We start from the raw sequence: 15289 nt of genomic DNA, 5'->3' as shown, positions 1-15289 counted from the left end.
GGGCCCCGCCCCGGCCTCGCTGCGAGCAAAGCCGCTGCCGGAGATCCCCGCGCTCTGGAGCCGATTTACCTGCCTGGCCCTTGTCTCGAAGCCTCTCAGAGTCGTTTGTAATAATGAGGCCCCAAGTTCCAAAAGCGCAGACAAAAAAGTAGAAACGACCCCTTCTGCAATACAATCTGAGGAGAGAGGCCCCGGGGTGGTTGGGTTTTTAACTGGCGTGCTTTAAGATTGAATCACTCGCAACCATCGAGTGGCGGAAATGTGTAAGATCTGGAGGCAGCGGAGCGGCGTTTTGCCAATGGCCGCTTCCTGAAAGAGTATATTGTGTACCTGCGTGGCTTAATTTCTGCTCAGAAGGAGCAATTCTTACATGATTGCGGGCAAAGCTGGAAAGGCGGCACTTAAAGTGAAAGGTGATCTGGATTTGAAGTTGGAGGTGTGTTGCAACCCTCCTCTACTTCCTACCCTGTGTGACTTTGAGCAAGTTATGTAAGCAAGCCTTCCTCTACTGCCACCCCACCAGCTTCTTCTATAAAATGAATGGAATTTTAATGCCTCCGAACAGTATTATTTGGGGGGAGGGGCGGGGGAATGAATGTGTGGATTGCCCTGCACGTAGCTCTCGAATGTTAATTGTTTTTTTCCCCCCTGCTGATTCGAAGGTCTTTTCGTTTGTAACCTTCTGCCTCAGGAACCTAGTCCTTTAGTGCTTCAGGGACCAGAGAAAAGCAAAATCACATTTATTTAGGCACTGATCTTTGTTGAAAGGAAGGAAAAGAATCATATTGGAAAGGAAATATTGACCAAAAAATATGAAAATTGGCAAGAAGGAAAGGAAAGAAAGGATAGAGTACCCCAGTTTCTGCATCTGGAATGCGCCACATAACCAGAACACTGAGATGACCGCAGACATCACTTTGCACCTGAAAATTCTACACTTTCTGCCCTCACTCAGGATAGAACAGCAAGTTTCCATCCTCTTCAATTTTAAACAACTGTAATGACATTTGACCCCAGAATATTTTAAAGAGAATGATGACGGTCCTGTTAATGGATCTGTACAATGAAATTTATTTTGCAAAGTGACAGTGAGCTGAAGTCCTTAATCTTAGGACATTTAAAGTCTTGTGGGCTGTGGTACACTAGGAGGGAATGGTCATTGTTCAGACCACACATGGGCCCTGGTTCTGTAGTAGGACTAGGAACTCTGGCCTAGTGGTAAGAAGCTGCTCTGCAATCCCAAAGACACGTGGTTTGAATCCACCAGCTGTTCAACTGGAGAAGGATGGACCCCCCCATCCCCCCCCCATGCAATTAACTGCCTTTGAAAACCCACTGGAATGTCAGCTGTGAAGTTGTTCACACTCAGTAGCACACTACAACAGCAACTTTATGGGGGGAAGGGTGGAATTACATCTACTTTTGTTGATTTCATGTATAAATAAATCTGAGTTTGAATAAAAAAAATAGTAAAGATCTAAGTGAGAAGCAGTACTAGTGTTCAGGGATTATGTTCAGTTTTGGAACCACCTAAACATGATTTCAGGGTTCCAAAATCAAGAAACTTATTTTAAAACTTATGGTACATCTCCTTGATCCCAACAAAAGATCTCCTAGTCTTCTGCCTAGAAATTATCTGAAAAACATCCCCTAGCTGTCATATTTTGGCAACAATTTCACTGGAGTCTGTTTGCTTAGGACTTAATTCCCCTCATCTATCTGTTACCTCTTTATTGAAGTTGTTGTGATTCATTGATATATATATATATATTAAGTGACAAAAGGTCAGTTTTCTCCAAAAAAGTCCTAAAAAATACTCCAAGCACATGACTAGTTATATCAGTAAACCTGCTGAAACATTAACTTGTCAGGAATGAACACTGTAATACCCCTAGGCATTTTGGATTGGTACTCAAGGACAGGCTGTGATGGTATGCAGGAGTCACTCAGCAGGTTTATGGTGGACACTGGTTTGCCTGTGGTAGACGAGGCGGGAATGGTCATAGTTCAGACCACACGTGGGCCCTGGTTCTGTACTAGAACTTTATTCCAGCCCATTCCTTCTTTCTTGGCAGTCTTAGCAATGCATGCCATTGGTATTGAAGGAGGACAGCTTAGGCAAGTCCTGCCCTTAGTGCAAATCTTTCACAACTACACCACTAAAAATAACTCAAGTGCATGACCCTGGAACTCTGGAAGAGTAGTATCACTGCATATCAATGACCTTGTGTAATTTGCATTAAAATTTTACCTTCCTTGGTTGGCAATTAGGAATTCTTCTTTTTCTATTAGAAAAAAAGAATAGTATTTTTGTAGCAGGAGGCAGGTAGGTTTTGGGTAAATAGATACCATTTACTGAGTGACACAGGCACAAAATGTTGTGGAAATGTAACAGAATCAACCTAGCTTAGATTCGTTCAGATGACAAACTAGTAGGACTCTTATCATTTATCAGATGGCTGATTCCTGCAAGATGTTCTAGGAGCCATTACTATAGTGTTCGGTTTCCTCTACAGTTTATTAATAATCCCCAGTCCTGAAAGCGACTGTCTTTGCCAAATAAATAAAAAACACCTCAAATAAAACATCTACAGCATCTCCCTTTGCCAAATGCTGTCACTATTGTTATCCAGTTTTTCTCAGTCTTACCCCCACCCCGATGTCAGCCTCATTCTACAACAGTGGCACCATATAGCATTTGTCCCTTTGTGACTGAGGTATTTCACTCAGCATCCTGTCCTCCAGGTCACCCATTTTGAATAATATTTCATGAGTTCCTTGTTTTTCAATGCAGCGTAGTATTCCATTGTGTGAATATACCACAGCTTTTCTACCGATTCGTTTGTTGATGGGCACTTAGGTTGTTTCCAATTCCTTGCTATTGTGAACAAAGCCACGATAAACATAGGTATGCATATATCTACTTGGATGTCGTTTATGGCCTCTTTAGGGTATATTCTCAGTAGTGGAATTGCTCGGTCAAATGGTATCTCTGTTTGCAACTTTCTGAGAAAGCGCCACACTGCTTTCCACAGTGGTTGCACCATTTTACACTCGCACCAACAGTGAATAAGGGTTCCAGTCTCTCCACAACCTTGCCAGCATTTGTTGCTTGCTGTTCTGTTAAATTTTGCTAGTTTTACTGGGGTGAGATATCTCATATTGTCTTGATTTGCATCTCTCTCAGAACTAGGGATTTTGAACATTTCTTCATGTGCGTGTTGGCCATCTGAATGTCTTCTTTGGTGAAGTGTCTGTTCATATCTTGTGCCCATTTTTTTATTGGATTATTTACCTTTATCTTGTTGTGGTCCTCAAGTATTTTATAAATTCTAGATATAAGCCCCTTATCTGACATGTTTACCAAACACTTTTTCCCAGTCTGTGGCTTCCCTTTTTACCCTGTTGGAAAAGTTTCTGGATGTGCATAGGGATTTGATTCTTAGAAGGTCCCATTCATCTATTTTATCTTCACCTGGTTGTAAATTTTTCAGAATGCTTGGAAGACTCTCTATGTTGTGGATTAGGACTGCTAAAGTTCTTCCAAGCTTTTCTTTAATGAAGTTTATAGTCCTTGGTTTTAGTCCTAGGAGTGAAAGTTTATAGAGCAAATTGGTTTTCCGTTCAGCAGTTCGTACACATGTGAAGTTGATCACAGTTCTCCCAATGGAATATCGTTTATCCTGTTTCTTCCCTGCATCTCCTGTTCTGATTCATTCTGTTCTGTTCTTTCCTACCTTTTGAGACTTTATTCCTAGACAAATGCTACCCTTTTGATCTCATAAGTTTGACTGTTTTCTGAGGACTGCATGCATTGCTCCCTGGTGTTGTTGATCACCTCTTGGCCTAGTATTTGGGGTGGAGGCTGAGTCACCAGGGTGATTGCAGTTCTTTGTGTGGAGGCTGAATAAGGGCCATAATCTCCAGGGTTCTACCAACCTCTATCAGATCAGAACACCTTCCTTTTTTTTTATGATGTATTTTCTACATTTTTCTCCCACAGGAACCTTCTATTCCTTTCAGGGCAACCAGCAAGACTTCCCTCTTTAAAATATAATCGAAAAATAAATAAATAAATAACTGTCTAGCCAACATTTAATATCTATGACTTCTTGTTGTTGATTGCCTTTGCGTCAAGCACGACTCATAGTGACCCTATGAACAAAAGGCCTGAAGCCCTTCTACAAATAGTGACATTAATCAAAATCTATGACTTAGGTATACCTTATTTAAGTAATACTTACCTCTTGAATTTACAAATTTTAATAATTTTACTGGTTTGTTTTCACATGACCAATGTTTTTAGTACTCAGATTCTAGTATATGATGTTTAAGATTACTTGCTCTTGTCCCTCAATGTCAAGCCACAGGAGAGATGTAGCATTCTTCTATATTTACAGTCTTTAAAACGGAGCCGTTTTCTTTGGTCCTGTGCAGGCAGCTATGAGTCTAAATTGGCTGCATGGTAGTGGGTGGGTCAGTGTCAAGAGTTTATGTTAAATACCCATCCATGATACTCACTTTATTCTAAAGAAGTACGGTATGTCCCCAGAGATCTAATGAAGAGTTTAGACATCAAAGAGAGGGAAACTTGCCACCTGGCTTAGGATCAGGCCTCTGCAGAAATTTCATTCATCTCATAAACAAGCCAGCTATAAGAAAGAAAGCAGACTCTGCCCTTGCCGAGCCAAATCTACGTTGATGAACCATTTTGGAGGTTTATAGGACAAATGGCAAGGTATTTTAGAGGAAAGATTTCTGCAATGCATTTATTGCTGTGGACAGCCTAGAAAAATTGCAAAAAACTTCTTGGACATCCTAGATGTTATTTTCTTTCTTGGTATTAAAAAAATTCATGTCTAATTCCTAGAAACTATAGTATTGCTATCTCCTTTTGCTTAGTTTTTCTTACAGAGTCTAAAACAGCTCTTGTGGGTTTCTTTCACATATAAGGGCATTCTTCTTAGATTTACCCTCTTACCTTTTATGCCCAACAGCGGAAAATAATTCTCTTTAAGGAAAAATTTAATAAACATCTTAAACACAAAGATGAAGTCACTACTACTTTATCTTACTGCTAATACACTTGCTATTACCACGCTTTCTTTTTGTGGGACAGTCCAAAGAATGCATATCTTTGAGCAGCTGTATAAATAGCAAAAAGTAACTTTTTATCCCATAGTTTCCTTTAACCAAATTTGGCCAGGAAGTCAAAGCTAGATAAAGCTCCCTAAATTTTCCAATCTGTCAGGAGGCAAGTGGAGGAGCCTTTTCTCACTATCACATCATTGTAGGGCTGGCAACAAGCACAAGTGCAACACTCTTCCCTTCACATCCCAGCCAGTTGTTTGAGTCCTCATTTTAATTCTCTTCTCCGTGATAGTTAAAATTTGGCAATTGTACATTCACACTTCAGCCTATATCCATTTAGGAATGTTATGTTTAATCCTTAGTTTTAACCTTCATGTAGGAATGATAATATTTTTTAAATGAAAAAGAACTAGGACTATTTATATGCCTGATTATCTAACCTAGAAGTATGCAAACTTTTTTTCTTAAAGGGCCAGAGATACTTGAGTCTTTATGGGTTAAGAGGACTTTTTCCGTAACCATTTAACATATACCCATTTACAAATGTAACAGCCTGTTTTTTGAGCCATACAAAAAAAAAAAAGGAGTGTTGGCTAGATTTGGACAACAGGTTGTCACTTGTCAGAGCTTTTCTAGATGATTCCTAATGATCCTGTCTTCTTTTCTCTCCACAGCCCGATGGCTGGAGGTTACGGAGTGATGGGTGATGATGGTTCCATTGATTATACAGTTCACGAGGCCTGGAATGAAGCCACCAATGTTTACTTAATAGTGATCCTTGTCAGCTTTGGTCTCTTCATGTATGCCAAGAGGTACATTTCAGAGTGTCTGAGGATAAAAGGCTAAGCCTTAGAAAGTGTAATATGCATTCTGTTTAGAATTTGAATTTGTTTGTGGTTAAATTGTGATTTAAGTGAAATTTACAAAGTATATTGGGTGTCCACTAAGGTCACAGTTTTTGTCTGCCTACCATAATGGTGGCCAGTCTTTGGTTTTCAAAACTTCATTCCTTCAAGAGATAAAAACAGCTTTATTCAGTGTTATTCTTAGTGCCTGCTGCTCTAAACTCCCAATTCTGTCATTTCTAATATATCTAATTTTTATCAAGAAGTCTAGTTCACTGTCATCCTTAAATAGGCACTTTTAAAAAGTAGCCTTTACATTTTTAGAGCAGTGTTGGAATTTACAGAAAAACATGTCAAAATACAGAGTACCTACCTATCCACTCATCTCTATACATTGCTTCTGCTGACGTCTTTTTTGTGAGATGTTCATAATAATTGATGAATGTTCAAATAGTTGATGAATATAATAATTGATGAAGCAGATTTTTAACGAAAGCCCATAGTTTACATTACTTAGGTACATTTTTATTGTATGAAAAAAATGTACAATCTTGTGAGTTTTGAAGGACTTCCTGGGTGGTTGTTATTGTTGTTGGGTTCCATTGAGTCAGAACTGACCCATAGCTGACCCTCCAGTAGGTTTTTCAGAGGCAATAAATCACATGGGAGCAGAGTGCTCATCCTGGGTAGTATGAAAGTTAATATTTTTAACTGCAAACCAAAAGGCCTGGCAACCTACTTAAGGAAAATCAGCCTTTGAATATGCTTTGGAGCACAGTTCTGTTTGGACAGACATGGGGTCACCATGAGTTGTGTGGACTGCATGGCAGCTGGAAGAAAAATTGATTTTAGCAAATGCATCACATCATGTATCTGTCATTACAGTACCACACAACAGTCTCACTGCTCTAAAAATGCCCTGTGGACCATTTGTTCATCCCTTCCCTCTCCAGTGGGCCCCTGGCAGCCTCTGATCTTACCATCATCTCTAGTCTTATTTTTTCCCAAAGTGCCATGTAGTAGGATTTATGCATATGTGATTTTGGGGTTTTCTTCCCCTGCATGTTTCCACAGGCTTCTTTCACTTCGCAATATGCATTTAAGTTTCTTAATGTCTTTTGTTGCTTGATAGCTGATAAGCACTTTTTTTTAGCCTAAGTCCCTAAAATACGAAAACAGTAATTCCTATGTTTTCACTAAAGTCTCTTTGTGCATTTCATCTTTTCCATGTACTTCTTATACATGACTCTATAATAACATTTATTAAGCAATGCTAGTGTTATCTGTTTATTCATCTCTTCATTCCATTAAAACGTTGTCTTTTGAGAACAAGAACTTTGTCTTTTACCTTTGTTTCCATGTAAATCCTCAATTAATATTTCTTGAGAACAGGCTAACTGCTTCATTCCAGATGTTGTACCTTCATTTACTAGTTCTCTTTCCCGGGCTAAATTCCCTGGCTCCTTTCCTGAATTCAGAGTTTTTTAAAAGGGGCCTGAGGTGGGGGTAGGAAAGAATCTTTGAAAAGGAAAGCAGTATTCGTTGGACTGAGTTGTTTCAACTTATAGTCATATTATTCAAGGTGTCTACTACCAAGGTTTTTTTTTAAAAAAAATATATATATATAATTAAATAGTTGGGGAAAATCTATCATCCAAAAATCCTGGGGAATATAATTCAGACTTGCATTTTTCTGTGCAGTGTCCATGCTTGTTGTTCCTGGACTGATGGTTTGTAGGCCTCTGAGCCATTACTAGGGATTCTAGGGAGTGGATAAGAGAAGGCTATGGATCATCACTGATTCGCATGCTCCTCCACAATTTTTAAAGCAGAGGTTCTCGGTTCTTTAATTTTAACAACATGGCTCCATTAAGGTCGTGCTATTGTATTTAAGATCCTTTGGGCATGTTTTCAGAAGGGACCAGTCCTTGGAGAAGGACATCATGTTTAGAAGGGTGGAAGGGACAGCACAAGAGAGGAAGACTCCAGATGAGGTGGACTGATACAGTAACTAGGGCAATGGAGTAGTTGTGTTGGAGTCAGTTAGACTGGCTCAGGACAGGGCAGGCTTGAGAGCTGTCGTACATAGGGTTGCTATGAGTCACAGGTGACTTGATGGCATGTAACAACAACAACAGCAATTGTATTTAAGAATAATGCTTACTCCTTGTTTTCCAAAACAGTTCTGCTAATATTCTGTTTATTCACTAACCCAGTAATTTAGCTTTATTTAGATAACATGAGAGGAAGGGAAAAAAATCAGATTTTTGTTTGTTTGATATTTGGCTAAAGAGTGGAGAGGGGGTGGGGAATAGAAGGAAATGGAAGTATTTTACCTTGTATGAAATAAATGTATTCTGCTCAACCTCAACTTTTTAGCAAAAGAATACTTGCATGGAAGAATCATCTCACAAAGACAAAATAGGATACAGGCTAATTGCCTTTTATGCCCTTTTAATGTAGCTTGTAATTGCTGTGACTATGACACTATTATTGCCCCATAGGCATTCATGTAAATCTTAATTCTGTATTGATTTTGTGTTTTAGGAATAAAAGAAAAATTATGAGGATATTCAGTGTGCCACCTACTGCAGAAACTTTGTCAGAACCCAATTTTTATGATACTATAAGCAAAATTCGTTTGAGACAGCAACTGGAAATGTATTCCATTTGTAAGTATATTCTGGGCTGAAGTATAGATCTAAGCATGTTTAAAGAGGTTTTCCAGAATGGAATCCAAGTAACAAAAGGCTATAAGAATTAGCACCAAAAACTTTGTACTTGATTTTAAACACATTTGAAAAAATTTTTTATATTGATTTGCATACAAAATTCGTATACATTGTGTTTCACACTTTTCTTCATTCACATTGTGTTTCACACAATCATTCCTATACACTGTGTTTTATAAAAGTAATCATCAATGAACTATGCCAACCATTAGCCTGTCTTTTCAGGTCACTGCTGGATCTTTCCTATTTCTTTTTCTCCCTCCCTCCACCTGCCAAATTGGATTTTTAACTAATTTATTGTGAAGTTTCAGGACGCTTTGCCCATACTAGGTCCTTCAGACCCTGAGGAGGGCTATTGCAATGTAGGTAATTATCTCATTTTTTAGAATTTTTAAAACTTTGACAACTGCCTCTTGGTCCAAGTATAGGTTTTATTTCATCCCACCTGAATTTCAGAAACATCTCAGGAACAGGTTTGAGGCCGTGAACACTAATGAGCGAAGACCAGATGAGTTGTGGGAGGATGTCAAGAGTATCATCCAGGAAGAGTGCAAACGGTCATTACAAAGACAGAAGAGGAAGAAAAGACCAAAATGGATGTCAGAGGAAACTCTGAAGATTGCACTGGAGCACAGAGAAGCCAAAGCACAAGTAAGAATCCAAGATACTAAAGAGCTAAACAGAAGATTCCAAAAGACAGCTCGGAATGACAAAACAAAATATTACAATGAAATGTGCGAGGAGCTAGAGTCGGAAAATCAAAAGGGCCAAACTCGTTCAGCATTTCTTAAGCTGAAGGAACTGAAGAACAAATTCAAACCTAGAGTTGCTATAATCAAGGATGCTTTGGGCAGAATATTAAATGATCCAGGAAGTAGTAAAAGAAGATGGAAGGAATACACTGAGTCGTTGTATCAAAAGGAATTGGCAGATACAGAAGAATTTAATGAAATAATATATGAGCAAGAGCCTATGGTGATGAAGGAAGAAGTTGAAGCTGCTTTGAAGGAAATAGCAAAATATACGGCCTCAGGAATAGATGGTATACCAATTGACATATTTCAGCTAACAGATGCTGCCCTGGATGTGCTCACCAAGTTGTGCCAAGAAATCTGGAGAACAACCACTTGGCCAACTGACTGGAAGAGATCTATATTTGTTCCCATTCCAAAGAAGGGTGACCCAACAGAGTGTGGAAACTACAGAACAGTATCGTTGATTTCACATGCAAGCAAGATTCTACTGAAAATTATCCAAAAACGACTGGAGCAGCATATCAGCAGAGAATTGCCAGAAGTTGAGGCTGGGTTTAGAAGGGGTCGTGGTACTAGAGATATTGTAGCTGATGTCAGATGGATCTTAGCTGAAAGTAGGGAATACCAGAAGAATGGCTGTCTGTGTTTCATTGATTATGCAAAGGCATTTGACTGTGTGGATCCTAACAAATTGTGGCTGGCTCTGAGAAGAATGAGTAATACATACATTAGTAATGTATATATTACATATATTAGTAATATGTAGTAATACATATATTAGGACAACACGACTTTTATAAAGTCAAATGGCCAAATATCACTAATTAGCAGATAAGATGCATGCTCTGGTGGCCTAGTGGTAAGAATCTGCATTACAATACCAAAAGTACACAGTTAGAGTCCGCCAGCTACGCCTCTGGAGAAGGATAGGCAGACTCTTCCTCCTGTGCAATATACTGCCTCTGAAAACCTGCTGGAGGGTCAACTGTGGGTCCATTTGGGCTCGACAACACAAAAAAATCAACAACGTGTGTTTTATATAATTATGTAGGGAGCTCTGGTGGCCCAGTGGATAAGGAGTTGTGCTGCCAACCCAAAGGCACTTAGTTCAAATCCACCAGTTGCTCCACCAAAGAACTATTGAGCAGTTTCCTCTTGTGCTCTTTATAGCCTCTGAAAACCTGCTGGAAGGTCAGCTATGCATCAGTTCTGTCTCAGTAGCAATTACTTTCACTTTTTGGCTTTACTATAATTATGCAAGCATGGAGAAAGACATGGAAAGATAACATAATAAGTTATTTGCATGTTTTGCCTTGAGGAGGGTAATGTGATGCTTAAAGGAAAAAGAATGGACATTTTTTAAAGAAAGGTATCCACAGTGAAACTATTCTGTAATCAGACACACGCAAACACATACATAGACACAAGAAAGGGTGGCCAGCAAGATGTTCCTGCTGTATATGTCAGGGGAATGGAATCTGGAGTGAAAGGTAGAAAAAGTGAATAAAAAATATATATGTATCAGATAAGTAAGACCTGGAAAAAGAAAAATCCTTCAATTAAACTGTATGCTAAGAGTGGATAACAGCAGTGTCACTGGGGCAGGAAGCTGGGGGGTTGACTGGATGAGAGGAAGGGACTCTACCAGTTGGGATTTTTTTTTCCATTTTGTACCATAAATGTTGACTGATTTAAAATAAGAAATACAACCTAAGTATCTCTAAAAGTACAAGCCAGAAGCTCATAGAGAGAAAAAAATGGTAAGAATTCATTTTTCATCAATGCTTGGTCAAAACAAGGTAACATCCATTAGTAGTCTACCCAGTAATATACTGTATCTGTGTTTGTTAGATGCTGTTACATCAACTACAACTCAGTGGGCTATGAAAACAGATCAGAACCTTGCCCTATTCTCTGCCTATACAAAGTAGTTTTCTTCTTTTTGGTAGTAATGTTGTAAAATATGATTGTTAGAATTTCTGTGTTAACCAAGTGTGCTAGTTTTTTGTTGCCTCTCTTTCCTGTTACTATTACTAATGGGCTTGAGCTTATCAGAAATTGTGAGAATCGCCCAGGGAGGGGCAAGATTCAGCTCTGTTCATAGGGTTGCTATGAGTAACCTTGACTGTAGTCAACTTGATGGCACATAACAACAGAAACATTACTAATTACCAAACATTTCATGACTAAAAACAACACAATTATATTATCTTAAATTTTATAGGTGAGAAACCCTCCAAGGGTCTTATTGGGCTAAAATGAAAATGTCAACAGGCTTGTGTTTCTTTCTGGAGAATTTAGGGTAGAATCAATTTCCCTTTCCTCGGTTTCTAGAGGTGGCCTGCATTCCTTGGCTCTTCCTGCATCTTTAAAGTTAGTAACATTGCTTTTTTCTAAGTATTTCTGATCTCAGCAGGGAAAAGTTCTCTAACTTTCAGGGCCTGTGTAATTACATCATATTGGACCCACCTAGGATCCAGGATAATGACTCATCTTGAAATTATTCCTTTATATCTTCAAAGTTCCCTTTGTAACTACAGTTCTGGGGATTAGAGTGTGGACATATTTTAGGGGAGCAGTCATTACTCTTACATTCTTAAGAGTATATGCATGCATTTACATTGAGTGCGTCCCACCTTGTGGGCTTATTCTTGGTGTTCATGACATATCATGTACCAACAACAACTAGTTCAAGAGGAAATAGGAAGCAAAATTTGTTTCTTTAAAGAACACACCTATTGTTACATATAAGCTTTAGGTTTCACAGGGTTTGGATCTACTCAGAGTAGTGAAAGCAAATGGTTTTTCGTTTTAGCTGGATAAAAGTTAAAAACTTTTGGATTTCTTGGTTTAATTTTAAAATTTTTATTGTGATTTGAATGTAAGAGTATAAGGCAAATTTGTTTTCCATTCAATAATTCATACACATTACGTTTCATGACCTTGATGGACCGTCCTAATCTGTTTCTTCCATTCCCATCATCTATCCCTTCCTTCCTGCCTTAGACTTTATATCTGTGGGTAGATACTACCCCTTTACTCTTGACTGATGGGGTTGTTCTAAGGAAGGCGTTCCTATCTTTATTCACCTTATAAGATTGTCTGTCATTTGGCTGGAAGTTAGGTCACACAGGTGATTTCAGTGCCAGCCAAGAAGTATGCAATTCCACCAATCTCTATCATAGCAGTAAGAAATTGAAATTTCAAAATAAGTGGTCAGTGACATCCACAATGATTTTAACCCTTTTTTTCCTCTAGTTTAAGACCAATTCACTTTTTCTTCAACAAACATTTTATAGAAGTACAAAGGGAGTATATAATTGCATATCTACTTTCTGTTAATGGCATTTTTATCAAGAATTAGTCTATTAATGATTTTAAGTTAAAATGTGGTTTTATTGCTTGTAGTGTTATTTTAACATATCCTAAAGTGGCAATTGAGAGTAAGAAAGAAGAAAATTATAGACCAATCATTTCATTTTAATGACATAATTAATGACTACTCTCTATTTTAGAGCTTTAAATAATCTTGATATATAAAAAATATTCTGTGAAACATTTGCAAATGAGTATTGCCAGTATTGAGAAATAAGAAAATTATAAAGAAGAATAGCTTTCTTATAAAAAATGAAATTATTTAATTTGAAGTAATTATTTACTAAGAATTATGACTTGACTGATTTACACAGTGACTATAGCTATGGGCTTGAATGTGTCAGAGATTGTGAGAATTGCACAGAATAGAACAGAGTTCAGATCTGTTGTTCATAAGTTTGCCATGAGTTGTATGTAACTCAACCACACCTAACAACAACAATTATTATTATAAATACTAATATTATAGGGAGCTCTGGTGGCCTAGTGGCAAGAAAATGTGCTACAATCCCAAAGGCTCACAGTTTGAGGCCACCAGCTGCTCCACAGGAGAAAGATGGTCAGTCTCCTCCCATGCAATTAACTTGCTCTGAAAACCCTCCAGAGGGTCAGCTTTGGGTCGGTTCTGACTCTACAGTACACAACAATTTATAATATTGTAATATTATTGCTGTGTTACTTATTATCAAGAATCAGTCATTCAAACAGATCAAGGGGATATTGCATAGTTTAAAAATCATATCACAAGGGCATCACTTCAAGGACTAAGGTGTACCTGACCCAAGCCATAATATTTTCAATCCCTCATATGTGTATGAAAATTGGACAGTTAATTGAAAGACTAAAGAAGAATTGATCACTTTGAATTTTGGTATTGTTGAGTATTGAATATAACATGAACTGTGAAAAGAACAATGAGATCATCTTGAAAGAAGGCAGCCAGAATGCTCCTTGGAAGTGAGGATGGTGACACATGCTTACATACTTTAGGCATGTTGTCAAGAGGGACCGGAGAGAGATGTCATGCCTGGTCAAGTACAAGCTCAGAGAAAGAGGAGAACCCTCAGAGAGATGGGTCGACACAATGGCTGCAGCAATGAGCTTACCCCCAGGCGAGATGAGAAGGGCACAGGGCAGGCAGTGTCTCATCCTGTCACACATACAGTCTGCATAAATGAGAGTCCACTTGATGGCATCGAACAACAGTAACTTTACAATTTTAATTTAATCTTACTATCTTGTTTGCTTTCTTTTAACAGCAAGGAAGTATGACTATCAGCAGCCACAAAGTCAAGCTGACAGTGTGCAGCTCTCATTGGAATGAAAAGGAGCAGCGTATGATGTTGCTCAACAGCACTGTAGCAAGCTGCTAATTCTATTACATCTTGAAGAGCATTTTTAAGGAAAGCTTTTCTCCATAAAAGAAGGTTTTTTGTGACTTTCTCCAGTTCTTTTGAATGTGGTTTTGTGGGGGGAGGTGTGTTTTTGTTTTAGTGTTAGTTATTTGTTTCTGAGGAGTTTTTTTGTCTGTTTGTTTGTTTGGTGGGCTTTATTTTCTTTTTTTATTAAATCACCAAGTCATTTATTACACAAATAAATATGGCTCAGAGCTCCCAGCAGAGACAATCTGTCCTTGCCTAGGAAAATACAAAACAGCCAGAGGCAGGTGATTGCACCTTGGCAAGAGCTTTGATCTTTCTCAGGATACAGTCAGTCAAGTATGAAAGCACCTCTTCGGAAGTGAGAATTCTAGCATTTACACTACCTTGTTTTGAAGATTTTTTTGCAAAATTAAAAAATAAAATCAAGACGTAAGTTGTATTTTTGTGTTGAATGTACTATCAGTAATACTTTCATTTATGTTTTCTTTGTGGTTGTTGACTACTCTTTAATTTGATTAACTATCCTGCATGTCATCCACTTCCTAAACAACATGCCCCTGGCAACTCTGTGAACTTTGATAAATGCTGATAGTTATAGAAAGACTACAGGTCACAATAAGGCATGCTCAACATGAGGGATCGCTGAGGACTCAGTGGTAAGGATTTGCACTGCCACGCCAAAGGCATCAGTTCAAATCTACCAGCTGCTCCGCAGGAGAACTATGGGCATTCTCCTCCTGTATGACTTACTGACTCTGAAAATCCATGGGAGGGTCAGCTGTCAGGAGTCTGATTTGACTCGATGGTACAACAACAACAACATCCTGGGTTTACACAGTGGATTATCTTTTCTCCTTCATGACCCAACCTGTCTTCTAACTTTAAAAGCTTTGCATGGCTGCATTCCTGGTGGCACACATTTTTAAGTGCTTGACTACTAACTGAAGAGTGGGAGACTTAAACCCACCCAGAGGTGCCTTGAAGGATAGTCCTTCAAATCTGCTTCTGAAAGAACACAATTTTGAAAATCCTCTGAAGCAGTTCACTCTGCTTATATGGAGTGTCTGTGACTCAGAATACACTTAATGGCAACTGCCAACAATTATACT

At 38.5% G+C, this 15289-nt stretch overlaps 1 protein-coding gene across 1 annotated transcript in view; it reads left to right on the top strand.

Moving 5' to 3' along the window:
• Positions 1 to 14122, top strand: part of SMIM19 (small integral membrane protein 19) — a 14395-nt gene extending 273 nt beyond the window's left edge. The window contains exons 2-4 of the mRNA XM_006896982.1: positions 5766 to 5903; positions 8484 to 8608; positions 14058 to 14122. Of these exons, the coding sequence (XP_006897044.1) occupies positions 5770 to 5903; positions 8484 to 8608; positions 14058 to 14122 (324 nt within the window). The 5' untranslated portion in view covers positions 5766 to 5769. The remainder of the gene's footprint in view (positions 1 to 5765; positions 5904 to 8483; positions 8609 to 14057) is intronic.
• The last annotated feature ends 1167 nt before the right edge of the window (positions 14123 to 15289 follow it).

Source organism: Elephantulus edwardii, unplaced genomic scaffold, assembly GCF_000299155.1.
Source record: "Elephantulus edwardii isolate Elephantulus edwardi_28Jun2011 unplaced genomic scaffold, EleEdw1.0 scaffold00195, whole genome shotgun sequence".
In the NCBI taxonomy this organism is placed as follows: Eukaryota; Metazoa; Chordata; class Mammalia; order Macroscelidea; family Macroscelididae; genus Elephantulus; species Elephantulus edwardii.
This window is presented reverse-complemented; position numbering and strand designations above follow the sequence as displayed.